Source organism: Abramis brama, assembly GCF_963993115.1.
Source record: "Abramis brama genome assembly, chromosome: 1".
NCBI lineage: Eukaryota > Metazoa > Chordata > Actinopteri > Cypriniformes > Leuciscidae > Abramis > Abramis brama.
The window spans coordinates 22,099,635-22,119,507 of NC_139963.1; the positions used below are offsets into that span (position 1 = coordinate 22,099,635).

Here is a 19,873-nt window from a genome sequence, read left to right on the forward strand (position 1 = left end):
TATTTCGGAGAGTACTTACATAAACAATTATCAAGTTCATTTATTTTTCTTTTCTTTTTTCAACTGGATTTTTTCCACTGCAAAATAATGATGTTCTGGGACGAATTCTACAACATTTTGCGTTAAAAGCTTAAAGGAATTTATATCATCCGAGGGACAGCGGTTTTTAATTCATTTCTTAAGATCTATCTGGATTGCACAAATAATTTCAGTATTTTAATATTTGATGCCTTATGTTTGTACACTGTACCTCCAAATGTGACTATTTTCTGTGTAGTTAAAAATACAAGAACTTGCTTCTTGTGCACTTTTTTATTCTGATAAACGCGATTTTTAGACACATTCATTGAGGCATATAAATGTTTGTAACAGTATAAAAAGTGTAATCCATACAACAATCACATGTTGAGAGAATTATCACAAACCGCTAAATGTGTATTTGCGTTTTGCGCATGCCATGGAAATTGTTTAATGTTATTCACTGTTATTCTAATATATTTAGTTTGTATTCACACGGTTGCAAATTGTTGTGCTCTTTTTTATACAATAAATTAATTCGTTTAGTTTTATCTAAAGCCTGGGTATGCTCAAATCAAATCTGTCTTAAATGAATGAGCTCATAAAGCAACGCAACCTACAATAATCGGTTGAGATCCAACAACCAGGAAAACGTTTAGTCAGCATTTACCTGTATCTGTCTGCTTTAAACTTGGGATTATTTGTAATCATTTGTTTTAATTCCATAACCAGTAAAACAAGGGTTCAGCGATTCCATTGGACCCCTTTCACGTGACCATTGCAGGCGCGGCCTCCAGGGCTCTTTCACAGGCCTCGAGGAACCCCCACCCCCACCCTTTCTGCCTTTGCCTGTATATCTGTTTGGTAAACTCATGAACTTATAGAGTGGAAATGAATAACATAACATTTTATTAAAGAATTGTTCAACAACCAACTCTTAACAAGGAAATAAAAGTAGTTACAAAGGACAAATGAAGTTCTCAAAATGTTTCGCTATATTTCGTCTAATTCTCGACTATGCGGGAACGGTTTGATTCCGTTCTTGCGCCCCCTGTACAAGTCAAGACATTATTTATACAAGGGTAACATAAAGCTACATATCTCTAAAATACAAGAACTAAAAATTAATTTCTTACAATGACAAGAACACAGCGTCTTTTTATAACAGGTAGATACTAAAAAAGTACATTTTATCGATATAAATACATGGGGATAAATAATACAAAAAAGAAAGTATTTAAACTGGCTATAACAAATAAATATATATTTATGAATGTTCACTTGAACACACTTAGCGAAAGACGCTGATTGAAGGTCTTCCGATTCAAAATAAGATTTACTTTTCTTCCTCACCCATTAAATGTAAACTCTAAGTGCAACAATGATGCCCAGACCAGAGCGCATTAGGCGTAAACAGAGACGTCTGCGCTGTAGCTTGGTTTCCCGGACATGCATTTTTGTTCAAATATACCCTGTTTCCACGTTAAGTCAAGATATGAGAAAATGTGGGCCTTTTATATTAGTTTGGACTAATGTAGGCGAACCCAAAGATTGGGAAAGATAGAGAACTGGGGAAGGGAGTATGAGGGAGAGGGAGAGGGAGAGGGAGAGCGAGTTGAGGGAATGAGTTTTAATTTACTAGTATTCTCAACTCTTCTTTTTTACCCTGTGTCAAAGCCATAACAAAATTATATTTACTTCTCATTAATAGTGATAGGTAGCATAGTGTATAACGGACTTAAAAGAGATGAATATCTTTATCACCGTCTTGCTAAAGACAAGGTGCCACTCTGCTGCAGTTTTGGGAACAAGTTAATAAAAAATTGACATTTGTGTGACGTTTTAAAAAAAGAGGTATGTGAAATAAGGGTAGTGGACGAAAACAATCCAGTGGTTTTCTTGCACCAGTAAGTTTAAATGTAGGGTATACCGTACCACTCTCCAAAGTGTGAGGAATGCAGTGACAATGCTGAAGAAGTACACAAACATTTAAGATAATGTAATGAGGTCATACAGCTAGACAGTCTATTCCTTGGCATAAACTAGCCACTTTTCACTTTTACACTTTTCAGTGTATCATTTTAAAGGGGTATTTAGACCTATGGATACTAAATTCAGGTATGTTCACGTATGAATGGAAGGACAACATTGACATAAACCGGTGTTCTAGTCATGGCAAGAAACCACTGGATCATCTTTTTCAACCCCATTGCATCGCCCCATGGGTTAGTCTGTTTCGTTTTGTCTTCCTTTCATTTTTTTTATTATTATTTGTCCAAACCTGCTACAGATGAGTCAACTTGGGTGCTTCTTGGATTCTACCCTGAGAAGGATGGTGCGCAGACAGATCCGTGTATGTCGGATGTGGGTCACACGGTCCATGGTGCTGGTTCGCCGACATCTGTGTGGCACCGTTGTAGTCCATGTTTGCCGACTGGTGGTGTGGTAGGTGATTGAGGCCATACATAGAAGGCCCAGTGGCAGGCATGGCATCAACATAGCTACCTCCCACATACACGGGGCTACCCTGCATGTTTGGTGTCCCGTAGGTGCCACTGTTACCCTGTAGCCCGTGTGGGTCATAATCCGGTGCAGTGTTTCCATACTTCTGTTGGGGTGGGCAACCTTTCATTGGGTTCTGATAGGCTGTTGACATGGCATATGCATTTTGATGGGGCTTGTTAAAAGATGGTGGGGAGGGAGCGTCATAACTGCCCATTGAGTGCATAGAGTTCATGAAACCAGCCGAGGACTGCATTGGAAGAGGTGGGCTTCCTGTGGGGGATGGCCCCCCTGAGGACGAGCCGATGCCTTTCAACTTTTGATCTTTCTTGTACTTCATCCGCCTGTTCTGGAACCAAATCTTGATCTGCCGCTCGCTGAGGTTGAGCAGATTGGCCATCTCCACGCGCCTCGGCCGGCACAGGTATCGGTTGAAGTGAAACTCCTTCTCGAGCTCCACCAACTGAGCGCTGGTGTAAGCGGTGCGTGCTCTCTTGGAAGCTGCAGAACCCGGAGGGCTTTTCTCACCACCGCTGCTCTCCGCTGGGGTGAGAATGAAATAAAACATAATTACTCCACACGGAAATTGAATGCATCGTTCCCACTAATAAAGCCGGCCATGAAAAACTTATCCCCCTGATATTGGTTGTCAACACTTCATAACTTTGGCATTTATTAAGAGACGCATGCCCTTACATTGACCTTGTGTATGTAAATCACATTACAACTAAAGCCCAGGGCCAGAATCGTACGGTGCACTAGGCAACGGTGTGTTTGCTACGTGGTTTGTCTTTTAAATGGTTTACAGGGAGGATTAGAAAGATAGAAACCTCTATGTGCAAATTCAGAGGCTTGTGGGATAAATCTTCTGTTATCTGGACACAATAATTATGTATGACAAGTGATGTGGCATTACTGCAATCTAAAATCTAAACAATAATCTTTGCGTACTGCGGTTTCATCTTCTGCCGCTTTTATAGTCAAAGATATTCAGAGCATATAATCATCACAATTCTTAGACTTTTTTTTTAAGCTGTACAATAAACCTGGCTGGCCTGTCCCCTTGCTAAACATATTGAAAACTTTGAAACGAACATGGTCTGATTTAGTCCCACCCCTATTGTATCCCCTTTCAAGCTAATAATGTTGGCCAACATCTGTCTCGGTCAAGAAGGGTGAGAAGAGGAGAGAATAGAACAGAACAGAAGAGAAGAGGGGGTTTGGCAAACACACCGTTAGCTGAGCTTGCACTAGGGGAGCTGTTTTTTTGCTTGGTGTTCTGACGTGACTCCTTCATCCAAGGAAAGATTTGCTTCGTGAGAGTTGGGTTTGGGGCCAGAGAAGACGACTTGGATGACGATTTGGCTGTGCCCCCGCCGCCAGCCCCGCCACCACCACTACCGCCTGGCTGCTGGGTGGCATTTGAGGCAGCAACGTTTACAGCGTTCTGAGGAGGGGAAACCTGGGGGGGTGGGTGGTGTTCAGGTGGCAGACTGGGCCGCATGCAGCTGCCATTAAGCTCTTTCGTCTTGGCATGCTGAGGCTGTGGGGGTGCGCTGGTGCCGAGCGACTGTAGAGAGCATGCAGACCTTTGGTAGTCACCCTCAAGATGAGCTGAGTTCTGGAAGGCTGGTGCCGGGGCATCATAGCCAAAACCGTTTGCCCCCTGGTACGAGTATCCTCCGAAAAGTGTCGAGTTGTCGTAGTAGGTCGTTTTCTGCATTTCCAAAAATCGAGTTACCGGCTACCAGGGTCCTGACGACCTTCTGGAAGAACATTGGCACTAGATGTCACGTGACGGTCTCTTTCCAATGGCCTCTTGGAAGCTGACCTGAAAGGTTATAAGAGGCACATAATAAGAGGGGCGCGAGGTAAATCCATCTTACTGCACTGAAAGACGCCATGACATGAATAGCATGTTCCCACAACACAGCCTGCAGATGCTCTCTCTCTCTTTCTCTCTCTCTTCACTCCCTCTCAAACTACACACAAGGTTTTGAACTGGCATACTCCATTTTATAAAAATAAATTGTTTTATTTGCATTGCATGTTATTTAAATTGTACTTTAAATTACAGATTTATCTTGCCTTTGTTCTCCAAATAAATAAATAAAACGTTTTGTACTGTGGTCATTGTTCCTACTGATATGCAAGTATTTAGGTAGGAAGGAAAATAAATAAATCAATAAATACATGCATACATACGTACATGCATACATACATAATCTCTTGTCATAAAAATAAAGATGTTACAATTCACTTGCCAAGATGTGTTTTAGGTGGTAATTGTTGACACTGGGCTCCATTCTAAGATCTCTGATATTGTGTAAAAATATTTCATATTTATTTAATTTTTGCAACTGAAACAGAACTTAAAACGCAATAAAACGCAAACGCAATTAAAGACAACAAAGCGTTAATCAAAAGATAAAATTAAACTTGGACAAAACAGACGATCTCTGCGGACATTTGAGAGAGCTCTTGTCTCAAACACAAAGGGAATCTTTGGAGGGCTTTCTCCAGTTACAAACAAACGTATTTGGGCAACATTAAAACCTGACAAACCGGCACTGTGTTTCTTTAACTTTGTTGCTGGCCTTTATGAACGCAGAGGGAAAGCTTCACCAGAAGGTGTTATTCATAATGGTCGCAGGACCAAAAATAGACAAATCCAGCCCTTTAAAAAGCTCAAGACCTCGCAGCTTTGCTCTGGGATTGCTGAGAGGACCGGGCGAAAAACGATCACTCAAACACTTACAGGCACCTGGCATTTATTCTCACTCACTCGCCTGGGTAGTAAATGTTATTAAAAAAGACGAAGAGAAGCCAATAAATTGCGTAAGATGTTTTAAGAAAGGACTACTAAGGCTTTTGCTTTATCAGATACTTGCAAGTTCAATTCACAGTGGGCAAAACCATTTTAACTATTTCGAGTCCTTTATTCATAGATAAAATTACCTTGGCATTTTTCATTAATTATGTGTATATTTCTATAAATGACACACAAATGTATTTAGATGACTGGAAGACCACATTAGCATTGTAATGCTGTCATATATTTCGTTTGCTACACATGGCAATAATGAAGGCCTGATTTACATAAATCCTGTTTTGCGTCCTGTGCTTTTATTCTATCGTTGTGAAAATCAAATGAAAAAAAAAAAATATATATATATATATATATTCATTTGATCAAGTAAAAAATGTTTTTTTCTGGTTTATATAATTGTAATTGTATTTATCGTATAATAAAGTGTTCCAGAAAAAAACATATGTGGTCTAGCTAAATACTAGCTAAATTAATCATCCTTATAATTTTCTAAAACCGTGTGTATGTACAGCCTATGTGTGTGTATGTGTGTGTGTTATATAACAATGTTGTTGTTGTTGTTTGTTTAAAAGAAAAAGAAAACTGGTTTAATATTTTGAACCAACATTATATGCTTTAGAGCTCACAAATACATTATTGCAGAAGCTAACTCAAAGAAAAAAAAAATCCTTTGTTAAAATTGGCTGGAATAGACAGTGAATTTGTCTTTCTCTGACTGATAATGATTCTTACTGATTGTAAAATGTACTTCCCTACAATAAATGGATATTTCTAATTCTACGATTAATATTCTATTATTTAGAAATAAATGTGTAAACATTGAGATGTTTGTGTTTCTGTTGAATAAAGCGTAAATGTGAGCTACAGCTTTTGGACATCAACTCAGTCTCAACACGTCACAAATGTCGGTCATTTATCTTCGAAGAGGACGGCCGGAATCCTAATCATTTACTCTAAGGAATTGTACAGGGGAGAGAAAGGGGAGAGGAAGAGGGGGATATAAAAACAGGCATAATAGATATGAAATCATATCGCTGTTCCATTTAATGGAACACGTAATGTCTTGGCCCTCTTGTTACGGTAACACAATAACCAACTTTTCTGTAGATCCAGCCCTAATACAATTACGGAGTCGAAAGCGGACGTAGTAGGAGCAGGACCAACCCAAACGTCAACAAAAACAACACTGCTTGGGCGCCTCTTTGCTATTCGAAAATAAGTTACCTGGTATTTATGTAAATATTAAACGGATAGCTTACATATAACCCCCCAAAATATAGTAAATAGTATGTCGATTAGAGAGACCCACAGTCTTTGCATTCGGAAAGAACAGGCCTTTAACGTGCAAATTCAATATCAAATGAAAACAAACCGTGGTGCCAATCGAAGCATTTGCGAAATCGTTAAAATCATTTGAATATTGCATACTGACGTTTAACTACGGCGTTTTATTTGCTCGCGTAAAATCACCACCTCAGTCTTGAACATAAACTCACGCTTTCCTACCAAAGCATTTATGAAAACAAACATCCCCAAAATGATCTCCTTTGTTATGTAACAAAGCCAAAATTAGACTAGATAACACAATCATGGGTGCATTTATTCAGAGGTAGCGAAAGAAAGCTCTAGCTTCAATGGAAGCTTAAAGCATTGTGAACTCTTCTTGAACCGCGTTTGGAGTCATACGGTCATAAATCACTAGGACACACATACCGCCATTCACAAACTGATAGCCTATTTCAGACCAGCTTACCTTAGCCTCTGACGAGAGACGCGCGGGCAGGCATCATATTTTCCACATTCGGCCACGCTGCAATCAATAAAGAAGCCCAAAGCTCATACCAGTTTCGATATTCCAGCCAGACAGCGCGCGTCAAACGCCGGGTATCTCGAGCACGGCTGCCCCGCGCCAGAGTGCGGGCGCTGCTGGACGATTCCCCTCGGTTCGCGAAAGGGGGAGACGGTCTAGCATTAAAGATCTGAGGTATGCGAGAGGGGCTGCAAATGGACAGGCAGCACTGCTCCTGGCCGCCCTGTCGACTGGTACGCCCTGCTCGCAGATAACAATGGCCTCAGATTTCGCCTTCAATCTCCCCTCGCCTTTTCCTCATGGCGCAAAAATGAACATCATAATCCGATGTGGGCTCCCGACTCGCCGAAACATCTCCCCGTCTCATGTCGGGGCCCGGGGTCTGCTGGTATTATTTGCTCGTTTTTGCTAGGTTATTGTATGTAGTCAACACCAGGCCTTTCCAGCTATTGGAAATAACGGAGCAGGCTGGATGTGAGAGGCTCAAGCGTTAATCCCCATCAAACAGCGTCACCAGTGAAAACTTATGCTAATTGCAGGCGCTCGGGACAAGATAAAGGTCTACAACGGAAGCTGAAGAGTTTTTTCCCGAGTCACTTTCACTTGTGTGGTTGAACTATTATCCTCTAGTAACATTGTTTAGCAGGCAACTATAGCAGAGAGGACCCATTTCTCGCTCCCTCTCTTACTCTACCGGTGTATATTAAATTACCAGGAAGTACGTTCTCAGCGCCGGCTTGCCTCTTGCTTGAGGCAGAAACAACATTCTATCTGTATTGTTAATATTTCATCACATCCCTGCCAACACACCCAACTATAATAACTTATGCGCAAAATATTTATAAAAAAAACAATGAGGTGGGGGTGTAAGAACAAGAGAACAGACAACAGGCGGACTTGAAACCTGAGGGAGGGGTGTGAAAACAAATCATCAAAAAGAAAAAAAAGAAAGATTTTTTTTAATATTAAGAAGCTCTGTCGAGTTCTGGTCACACAAGTCCTGCGAGTATCATGGATGGCGCGTGCACGTTAAAATAGACGAGAGAGTGTCTTCTGTTTTTACTGTAGGCTATACGTAAAGAGAAAAATATCAACATATCCTTTAAGGGTGGAGGACAGAAGGGAAAAATACGATACGAGAAAAACGCGAAAAGGAAATAAGGATGAAAGCCGGCGCGAGACCAAGATGGAAAAAAGAAAAGAAAAAAAACACACCAGGAAAGTGTTCAAGAGATATTGCTACTTCTCTCTCCTTAAGCCAAACACTACGTCTCCCTCTCTCTTACTCTTACTCTCTCTCTCTCTCTCTCTCTCTCTATTTTTATTATTCAGGACACTACCCCCGTCGTTTATGGCTACGTAAGATTTATGACTTCCACCATACACAGGCAGCTGTAAACAGGCAACTTTAAAAAGATGCATTTCTTCTAGGTGCTTGAATAGAGAGCATCACCAACGGTGTGGGAGGAAGGCACAAGGCAAAAATGTAGGTGTCTGCAACTTTTTACTAAACGGCATTGTTCCTTATTTTGCAACCTTGCTAAAAGGATCCAATGGGGAGCCACTTAAAAGGGCACTAATTAACTAATACGTGGGCTGAGGCAACGAAATGCAGAAAACACAATTTCTACTCTTCCATTTTGCCATCTTTCAGCTATGATGTAAACATTAACAAACTGTTATTGTTCAGACAGTGGGTCAAATTTCACAGTTCGGATTATGACGTGCTGGTTTTCATGGACTGGGATTCATGTTGTTAATTTTCATAAAAAGGACAGCATATTGAGCTGCGCGGTGATGGATGTTACATTCCTCGTTCTTTTCCAATGGAATACAAAAAAATACAACCACAGCCTCGGTGCATTATTTCCATGGATGTACATCTCGAGAAACCAGGGGGGAAAACTACACTTCCGGACATTCTATCCTACCTCACAAGGATCCCTGGATACTCGTTTTGAAATTCAAATCAATGAGTTCGTTTAAATAGATTTTAAATCTACTGTATGTTTTTGTTGGTATATTAAAGAAGTATTGAAATTGTTCAGTTATACAAACAACATTTATATGCAGCTGTATGGAGCATTGTATGCTGTTATTTCTACAAAATTCCATTGTTTTTTTAAGAGTAATAATGAAAAGTCAAAATTGTTGCAAACCGTTGCTATAAGCAGTTTCATTCAGTATTGTAGGAACAATTTAAAGAGAAAATTGTTTCGTTCATAGGACAGTGGTCTTTAAAAAATAATGGCATTAATGGAAAAAATATTTTTGTTTCAGAATGCTATGCCCCCTGAAATAAAAAAAAAATGTCAAACAACAAGACAGCAAAACAGCTCTAGTAGCCTTTTGGCAAAACAATTAATGAGCTGCTGTTAATGTTGTTGTTTGTATGTTTATTTACATTGAAAAAAAAAAAACATGTTGTGAGTGTTATTCTAGCGTGGGACTTACTGTGAGTTGCGAGTCTCCGTTTGCTAAGCAATTATTTAAGGCGTCAAACGATTTCTCAAAGACTCATGAGCAGCCTCAAAAATAAAACAGCACGTAATCACCATCCCAATCCCTATAGTACTATATCAGTGTAAAACAGATTTCTGTTTCAATCAGACAGTAACTCTTTTTATTATTTTTTTTTTTTTTCCCAGTCGCAACATTCTATACATTTTAAAAACAACCTAGATGCAACACACTCGAAATGCGCATCGATCAATATAGCAAATAGCATAGGGGACTGCAAAAGTTCACGAGATTTGTTCCCCAGTATGCAACGGTATAATTGCCATCCAAATTGGGATCATTTTATGCAATCAAACATGCATTTGTATGCTATAGCATTATATGATATTTCAGCTAGAATCCTGATGTTACATTGTATGAAAAATGCTTTGAAATTAAAACATTTTAATAAAGCATGCGAATTTTCTGATTTGTTTTATTCTTTGAATCAGTAGAAATATAAATTCAGATTTCATAATAATACCAATGTTTAAAACAAATTTTAAATGCAATGGGGAAAAATAGTCTCTTTCCCAAACACATAACCAGAGGGTATAAATCACTGTCAGACTTGAAAAAAGATTGAATCACTTACCGAGATATTGTCCTTTATCACTTCTAGATTTTATGCAAGGATTCAACTTCTTGATAACGAGAAGGAACTGTAAGTAGAGGGACAGAAAAAAGAGAGATGCAATCAAAACGGGGTCGCCAAAAATCCAATAGAGAACACCAGACCTCATGTAGAGAAATTGACCTCGAAGACAATTTGATGGTTGGCCACTGTTGACCGACATGTTAACCTTAAATTATGTTCCGGAATACAGAGAGAAATTCGAGGCCAACGAAAATATTTACGCTGTATCCCAAAGTCCCTTACTTCTATTGATTTTCAACATGTATTGAATTAAGCATGATATTTCTAATCATTTAAAACAGAACCTTTGGCCCTCCTAACGGATTTACTGACAGCAGAAAAGGGTATGTTGAAAATCAAAACGATTCATTCTCAAAACCATACATGCGTTCTTATTTAAACACTGAAAGAAAAACACAGATGAATAAAGGAATAAAACCGTAATAACAAGCACAACAAGCTCTCCTGGCCTTGTTATAAAGAATGATCTACTTTTCTGTTCTGCAATATTATGCAATTGTTATTTAATAGTTATATAACATCCCAAGACAATTGACACAGTAATACTAATAATGATAATAATAATATACTAATAACAATAATATATAGCATTAAAATGTTCAAATACAACCATCATACACAAATTACAAAAAAGATTTACAATAATTAAATAGAACAAGCGACAACGTTCGGCAACCATTGAGAAAACCATGAAGCGCGAGCCCCACCATTCTGGTATAAAATCCTCCCATAAACTTGATAAACACAGCCCTTAATCCAAACGGGTGCCCTGGAGGACCGAAAATGGATATATACAGTAGGCGATGGCCTGAACTGAAATGGAATGAAATGGCCTTGCTGGTCTGCATAGCAGCGCTTATTAAAAGTGGAATATAAACGTTGGACGGTTTCGTTCGCCGGCTCGTGACAGCTACCCCAAACACATAAATCAAAACGAGGATTCCCCCGACCTCCCCGACTCTGCGGCCTACAGCGCTATAAAGTTATTTATTGCATCCCCGCACTTACGCACGCCGTTGGCTCGATTCCATTCCCAGCACCCGGGCCCGTTTCTACCGCTGTCCGGGTATTTTTGGGTCGATTCGTCCCCGGTAACACGCCAGCGACCCGCAGCCTTGCTGGACTAACCTAAAGTTACCTATAAAGTGAAGGGTGCTCGTGCCCCAGCAAGCAGGAACGCTGCTGCTCTCAGAACAAAGGGAGGAGGCAGCTCCCAGCCAGAAGAGCTGATGAGCCAATTTTTAGTGAGGAAAATGGAAGAGAAAGCAACCAGAGAGCAACGGCTTAGCCGAACCAGAACCAGCTTCTCCTCTGCTGCACGGAAAGCTTTCCAATAGTGTATAATTATTGTCCAGGCTATCGAAGGCTCAGAAAGAAAACAACAGCCGGATTCACGTGCGCTCATTACTGCGGACTTTGCAACAAAGGGCTCCTGCATCATTTATATAAATGCATATTAAGTGGATACACGGGCAGTGGGAGACTGTGTTCGGTTTGTCAGACCGTTTAAATATAGTAGGAGCTACTCTCACACTCTGCATAGTTCACACTGTGAACTCATTTGCACCCATGTTTGATCACTTCCAAAACAGTTGTGCTACATTTTTAAACGTATTATCCCTCTCACCCTTGGATATTGCATCATTTCTTTGTATGGCCGTAGCCATCTGTAATATAGTTCTTCGTTTCAAAAATATATGCAACACGTACGTACGAACGTGGGAGAGTAAAACTCGCGAAACTAAAAGAGGCGCGCGGCGTGGCTTTGACAGATTGGCACTGGGTTTGCAGCTTGACCTTTCCGTGGAGGTGCGATAACTCACCAGATTAATGATCAGTCAGAGGTACTTTGGAATCCCCTTGTAATGTCTTATATTTATGCATTAATCTCCCGTCCTGTACGTCCACAGGCTCTTGAGAAGCACGTATGGCACCTTCTGGAAGTCAGCGCAAATCCGACCTCATCCCATTTGTTGTGTAATTTACCAGGCGGTTTTGAACTGGCTATTTAGTAGTGACTGGGCGATACCATAAGGGCCCTCTCTCCAAAATTCAAAATAATGCCCTGAATCCTTCGCTCACGTGACACGCATGCGTCAGAATGTCTTTTTGAAGTATTTTCCTAGTCTTAATAAATCCAAAAATAGAAAATATGCATTTTCATTCATAATCCATTCAATCGCAATTAACTTTTGCCCCGTTTTCTTGAGTGCCACCCAGCAAAAAACACTGATATCACTCCCCCATCACAGAATGTTGAGCTTTCATCAAGTCCGTTTGTTGGATTCCAGTGCTTTGAAAAGTAATGAGCTCGAACGCTTAGCATACCCAAATGCCGAGAAAGGAGGCTGTTTTAAGCTGGGAGCGGCTAGATATGTCTTCTTTTCTCTTGCAGTCTGGCGGATGACATCCAACTTTCAACACCACAAACTTCAGTGTGAGGCCGCTGGATGCGTTAGGCCTTCTGTGGCCAATCTTTGGACGATTAAAGGCGTTTCTGCTCTCGCAGGCTGTGGGAATGGGCAGGGGGCTTGGTTTCTGACACCCACGCATATAGCATCAACTAAAGATTTCTCGTTCGCCTTACTGACCTGTGCGCAATGCTCACAACAAAGACGCTCACCAGGAAGAACTTTTTCTCATATGCGAATTAATCATTATTTATTGCTCTGGACTGGGGTCAGGTGGTTTTCTTTGTGTACATTTTATGTTTGCGCTACTTAATCATATATTGTTTAATTGACTTGTCCTAAAGCTTAACCTTGATGAAAATATCGTCCAAGTGGACTTACTGGTAAGGCTAACTAAACGAAACTACAAACCTGAGGATTAGGCATTACCGCGCAACGCCCTGTAATCCTCCATGCTCTAAAAGCACTCATTCAGATGGTCTTATATAAAAGTCAAACTTTCAGCTATTCTACCACAAAGTTAATTTTTAAGGACCATCTGTGCATAGGGTGGATAATGTTTAACTTTTTTTGAATGAAGACACTGACTGAGGAAGAGACAGGGTCTTTGGGTCAACCAAGGCCCATGCCCCCAGGGTCCCCAAAACTGCCAACTTCACAAATCTGACAAATGAGCAGAGAAAATAAAAATGCACCCTGTTAGAAGTGAAACAGCAGTTGGATCTGATTTTAATTTTAAGAGTAAAATATAAGTTAAATCAGTCACTGAATGATTTATTTTGTGGTCGCTGTTTAATAGGCGCTTTAGTAAAGCTGCATAACTCCACACACCACTGCAGCTATTGGTGCCCATGAAAATCACAGACTGTGATAATTATGACAGCAATAAACTATTCTGAGACTGGTAAATATATACATATATATACTGTATATAAAAAGCTTTATGACCTAGTTGACAGTCGCACTGTTCTTTAAATTGCTCTCTCTTACTGGTCCTCTCTCTTTACTGTCAGTGATTTATGATAAAATCAATTAAATTATATCCACTTAGAGTTTTGTGGTTTTATTCAGACCTGTACGCTAGTTCGCGGAAACCGCTGGTCACAATTTCTCTTTTGGGCTAACGACCATCAAGACAACAACAAAACCAAAAGTAGTACTTAGAGAAGAGATTTTTCAAAATGTGTCAGAACGCGCAGATTGACTCAGAGGGCTGATTCCTGAGCTTCTAAAAGCGTTTGATGCACATGTCTACAAGTGACAATGTAGTTTTAGCTTGTTTGATGTCAAACATTTGTGTCAGAACCTTTAAGTGATTTATAGTAAACTCCTATTATGTCCTCGTCCTATAGGTTATATAGCCTATAGCAAATGTCTCCTGTCTTAATTCAAACAAACCATATAATAGACAAACGTGTTACGGTTTACGCAACAGATATTTTTGAAATTAATAACAATATTTTGTAGTCTCAATTTATAGATAGATAGATAGATAGATAGATAGATAGATAGATAGATAGATAGATAGATAGATATAGATATATAGATATAGATATAGATATATAGATAGATAGATAGATAGATAGATAGATAGATAGATAGATATTCACCTATGGTAACATTCTATCGCTTCGAAACTGATAAGACTCACATTTATTATAACTTCACCGTTTATCAGTAGTAAAATGTAACAAAGATTCGAGAATGAAAATTCGTCGTTGTTTTTTCTTTTAAGAAATCCATGTTTAAACGACCAAGGAGCAGGGAGCACAGAAGAGACATTATGTTTCAATATAGCCGTCTACCTTGAGGCCACATTTGAATTATTAGCCGCTCTTTTATTACCTTTGACAGCTTGCGCCTACTATAAGTTTTAGGGACGCCACTCGTTTTACAAGCAGCAAAATTGAAAAATAATAACAAGAATAAATGGTTATAAGGCCATTTTGGGATACACGTGGCACGATCAGTGGAACGCAAAGCAAATGTCGAAATTAGGAGCTGTTAGTAGAATAAGCAGCCCTCTATTTAGGTCATAAATCTGTCTTCTTTTTTCTCTTTCCTCTTTCAGACCTCTGCGCGAATCTCCACACTTTTCCAATCAAGTGGAGAATTTGAGAAATTAGTCTAACTGATGAAAAAAAGAACGTTACAGAACCACAAGAGTAATAAAAGAAATGTAAAAAAGAAAGGTATGTGGGGAATGAGCCAACATTTAGCCCTCATCGGTTACCTATTTGAAGGCAAGTGTCTCCGGTTGTTTGAAAACAAAGAAAAAAGTTTTCGAAGTCGGGCACACCCAGGGATGACTCTAGGTCACACAACGGATAATTAATGACTTGTCGGCAGAAGAGCTCGGGACACAAGGAAGAGTCCAGGCATGCGGCATCATTCGAAGCTTGCAAATCTTACCTGACATCCAGCATTCCTCCCGGTATCTCCGCCGAAGATGTGCCTTTGTTTTTGGAATATTTACGCAAAACGACGGAACAGAATGGCTGCCGTGAAAGGATTGTTTTATAGATTTTAAATAATTGTTGTTCGATGAGAGAAGGTAACGTTTTATAGCTTCCTTGTCGATTTAAACGTTTGCATAAAACAATAAAATGAGGCTACTTTGTGGATCACAGCGTATATAGACGCGTTGGGAACTGCTAATGCGCGCACAGCTCCACTCAGGCGTCCACAATCCCAATACTCCGGGAGCTCAGCGTTTTTCCTTCAGCCGAACCCCAGGCTTTGAGTCTTAGCGTGTGACTGCTCTGGAGCACCACTCACCAGCAGGCGAAAGATTCCACCTCTAGCCTCAAGCTGTCTGATTGCCTCTCGCTGCTTGCGCGGAGCAGGGTGGATTGACACGGTGAACTAGTGAACCAGTGGACTGACAGGACACACAGGGTGGAGAAGCCAACGGGGTTCGTTTGTCCAATAGGGTACTGCACGGCTACGGGGCCAACACATGGGCCATATGGTTATTGCAACCTGCAGGCTTCGGCAAGGGCGAACACGGTCAACCTCATTCCGATAATTGTTCCCTTTCCTGTCGACATCCAACACGTTTCTTGTCTCCTTTTTATTTTAAGGGAATTATGCCAAATTCCAATAGATATAAAAGGGTAGGCTACTTATTTTCTTGAGTTCACAAAAAATACATCTGGTAGGTCTGGCTTCAGTCGATTTTGTTTTACTGTCTTTGCTCGAATGCCTAGTTCCTGCATTCACCAGCCTTACATTTACAACCTCCAAGTTAAGTCACTACACTTGGCTTTCGTTCTTCGAGGCTTTTGTGTGCTAGGTTGTACACTACCCACGCAGAGATAGCAGAAAACAACAGGCGCGTGCGCTCTCTCTCTCTTTCACACACACACACACACACACGCAGCAGACATGGACGGAAGTTCAATTATAACTATTTAAAATTGTGGAGATAATATCCATGCTATTCTTAGCCACTGCATAAAAAGGCAGACGGTAGCTCGAACATTTCCGGCTGAATTCTCTTATCGCGCTCCCCCATGCTCCTCAAATGGATGAAAATCCCGCGTGTAGCCTCTGGATAGTGTTTCTCTGCTCATTTTTCATGTGCTTTCAATCGTTGCTCTGTGTAGACCGTTATGAATTAGAGAGAGGTTTGATATTGATTTATTTCCAAATGGGTAATTATTCGTGCATTAGGAGACAGGGGAAACACCTGGAAAACTCACCTAAGCTAAGATAAAATAAATCGTAGCTACGTACAACTGCTACTGCTGGCCTAATAAAATGACGAATCCAATGAAAGACAAAAGGACTAAAAGATTCAGTATGAGACCAAAACATGATTGTATTTAGCCACCATGCTTAGTGATAGTTAGTGATATGTTCAACGATCATAGCTGTATACTCGCTTTGATCGTTTAGTAATAGAAAATGCAGAACTATATTTGCTGAACACCCAACTATGATCGTTTAAGTGGTACAAATACACGACATTAATTTTATGTATTTTTATTTACTGCACATGTCTAGAATTCCACTGAAAACGGGGTGGTTTATCTAACTTAGCCATGCCGAAGTTCTTTAATAATAATAATAATTATTATTATTATTATTAATATTAATATTATCATCATCATCATTATTATTATTGTTATGTCTGCTCTATCAAATGTGGTAATGTTTGTTTTAAATAAGTCAAAATGATATAAGGTTTGAAGATTAAATAGCGAAACAGCAGCTTAGTTTATACATTGCTCCATCTTGTTAGTGTACATTTGGATGCAATAAGAGGACAATATGGCCGACATCCAATCCAAAGACTGAGGAAACTCGCTAGTGATGAACTATCGGAATACTGTCTGATAAACAAGGGGGAAAAAGGCCAACAAGCATTAACACCCCCCTATACACAGGCTAGTATCAGAACGCATAATAAATTGATACAATTACCTGGATTTGCTTTCTTTATGGGCATTTAAATGGTTTTAGGCTACTCCATGATTTTAATGCTGCCATTTGCATTACTTGTAATCTTTACGGCTGGCATACTAAGATTTAAAATGTAGATTTTTTTTAGGCTATTAGTGTTAATATAATGTTTTAATTGTTATTAATTAAATGTACAGGATATATATTTGGTTACAAAAAAAATATTCAATCTATATCACTGACACTTTTGTGATAAACTTAACCGTGTGACTATAGCCTACTTGAAAACATTTTTTGTCTGCAAAGATATGGGGACTCTTAATGTCTATCCAAACTGACTGGCATTTTGGATCATTTATTCAACCTCTGCTGTCACTAAACACGTGAAATCAGATATTAGATCCGCCTGGCGAGTCCCTGCACGAAAAAAATGTCCCATCTTTTCGCTCCCTGCGCATCCTCCAAAATGAGCTCGGATATTGTTTTTGACACAGCGCCGGGCAACAAGGAGCGCTGCTGGAATTATACCTTTTGATGGTGCTCGCCATGCCGGTGTGCCCATTAATATTTGATAGGAGCCAAGGAGTTATTCTAATTTTGTTACACAAAGGTTTGTACTACCCAGATGGAGAGGAGGTGAATAAAACAGTTGCAATGTTATAAAGCAAAGAGGCAAATAACTCCATTATTATTATTGTTATTATTATTATTATTAGCCTATTATTATTTCTGTTGATCTGTTATTGCTGTTAACAGTAACACTAACAGTTATCGGGTTTTTTTGTTGTTGTTTGTTTTGTTTTTTTTACCTTGAACTCATAGATTACAGTGTGTGTGTGTGTGTGTGCTTTTATGTTTGTGTGAATAAAACAATAAAAAACGATAAACCTCTTTGTTTGTGGACGTTTTCTTCAGCGGCGCATGTGCGTTGCACAATTATTGCCATCTCTACGAAATAACATTAACACGTCATAAACAAGATTTACTACAGGTAAAGTCGCTCACTTGACAAGCCTCCTCCTCGTGCACAGATAAGGAGGGGGGAATCCAGTTCAAATAGCATGCCAGCCAATGAGGCAGATTTCTGTGCTATTCTTTCAGTTTTCATCGCATTAAAATCACTTGTAGAAAAAATAGACTTGTAACAAAGTGGCTACTGAAAGCCTTCTGTAACTGAAGCTAATAAGAAAGGCTAATCTTAAATCAGGCAATGTCAGTCTGTTAGGTTTGTCCCACATAAAAGAGAAAATCAGAAGAAGAAAAAAGATTTTTGTGTCAGTGACCCTCTTTTGGCTTAAAGGCAATTCAACCTCTGTCAATGTTCTAGTTAAGAATAAACTAAAGCAGTAGCTGCTCCTTTCTGCTCAGTAAGTACTCCAATTAGGTTTTTACACCATGAAGAAAAACAGCTGCAGTCCAGGTATGAGACCCCTGGCTATGAGTTTCCTGGCGGGCGCGGACACTTTTATGAGATTTACAAGGCGACGAGGCGTTCCCGTTTTGCCAAATTTAAACAAATCTTCCCTTAATTGGTAATTGCATATTCAGTAACTCAAGACCTGCAGCTACTTCATATTAGTCGCTGATCCATTGTCGTAAATCGTTCGCGATAATCAACTCGGGGGGCTTAAAGATGAGGGGAGAGAGGGCTAAGGCGAAGGGGTTCGCGGGCCGTTTTCGAATCAGAAGTCGGCGAGCCTAAACGGTAATCCGGGGAATCTCTTCCTCGTTCCCGCATATCGTCGCTCGCCCATCATTTTCAAAGAGAAATGATTTATCGCGCAGACGGCCATAAACAACACAACTCCCTCACAAATACACAATGGCAGCCCCGCTGCCGCTGACACACATATCACTATAAATCAAGCGAAGTAGCTGGCTGAAAAAACGGTACAGAGAGAGAGAGAGAGAGAGGGACATGCAAAGGAAGGGAGAAAGATGGTTTATGTGGGACGGTGAGGAAAAGAAGAGAAACACGCTGCTTTTCAAAAATATGTAGTAATATGAATGGAGCGCGGTGTAATGCAATGACATGTAGCATCACTCCTGTTGGCAGCTGAATTCAAACGATGGAATGGGTTTGTGAGACATACATGCATGATGACAAGGGATGGCGAGGATGAGTATTTCTGGACGATATTTACCACAACACCACAAAACAGCAAATAAATGCAAGGAGTCGGGTAAGCCTGGAACGGTGGCGGCGGTCGAAGTGGCGCTCCCCGTTTCCTCGTATACTCACAAGCTTCGCACGGTGAGACGCTCCCCCGTCCGAATTTGTTTTATTGCAGCCTCCGTGAGGGTCTCTGCCTGTGCTTTTTTTCGCTCCGCTATAGGGCTTGTTTTTAAAAGGACAGTTGAATTTCACGTCAGACACTAGGAGACCATGTCTGCGATATTCCTGACGAATACATATCTATTCTGCAACCACTGCATTAATTATTTAATGAATCACGTGACCAGGAGGGGGATGGGGGCACCACGGCTTGCACGCTCGCGGGATTACTATGACCCAACTCTCCACAGCTACACTACATGCTGTTCTGTTCTTTTTATTCGTAATATGAAATTCTTCATACTATTCAGGACAAGGTAAATAAATAAAAAGTTTGTTACAGTACGAACGTATGTGTGGTAAACGGTTACCTATGATAGGCTAGACATGGATAATCATAATGGGTGAATTTTGTGGTACAAGTTTTCTGTCTTTTATAACGCCTAGGTATGTTACTACGGAC

The 19,873-nt window shown here is 40.1% G+C and overlaps 1 protein-coding gene across 10 annotated transcripts in view; it reads right to left on the reverse strand.

Annotated features, from left to right (window-relative positions):
- Positions 1 to 909: 909 nt before the first annotated feature.
- The window catches only part of hoxb3a (homeobox B3a), a 51,176-nt gene continuing 32,212 nt past the window's right edge, over positions 910 to 19,873 (reverse strand). For 2 of the 10 annotated variants that reach the window (XM_084088926.1, XM_084088928.1), the window contains exons 3-5: positions 10,255 to 10,321; positions 3,754 to 4,351; positions 910 to 3,063 (exon numbers count right to left, since the gene is read on the reverse strand). In XM_084088926.1, the coding sequence (XP_083945052.1) occupies positions 2,303 to 3,063; positions 3,754 to 4,243 (1,251 nt within the window). In that variant the 5' untranslated portion in view covers positions 4,244 to 4,351; positions 10,255 to 10,321 and the 3' untranslated portion in view covers positions 910 to 2,302. Of the gene's footprint in view, positions 3,064 to 3,753; positions 4,352 to 7,103; positions 7,863 to 10,254; positions 10,322 to 11,024; positions 11,280 to 11,325; positions 11,546 to 12,140; positions 12,757 to 15,140; positions 16,014 to 19,377; positions 19,456 to 19,873 lie in introns of those variants that run through there. The other 8 variants (XM_084088934.1, XM_084088933.1, XM_084088932.1 and 5 more) reach the window with 8 other exon arrangements.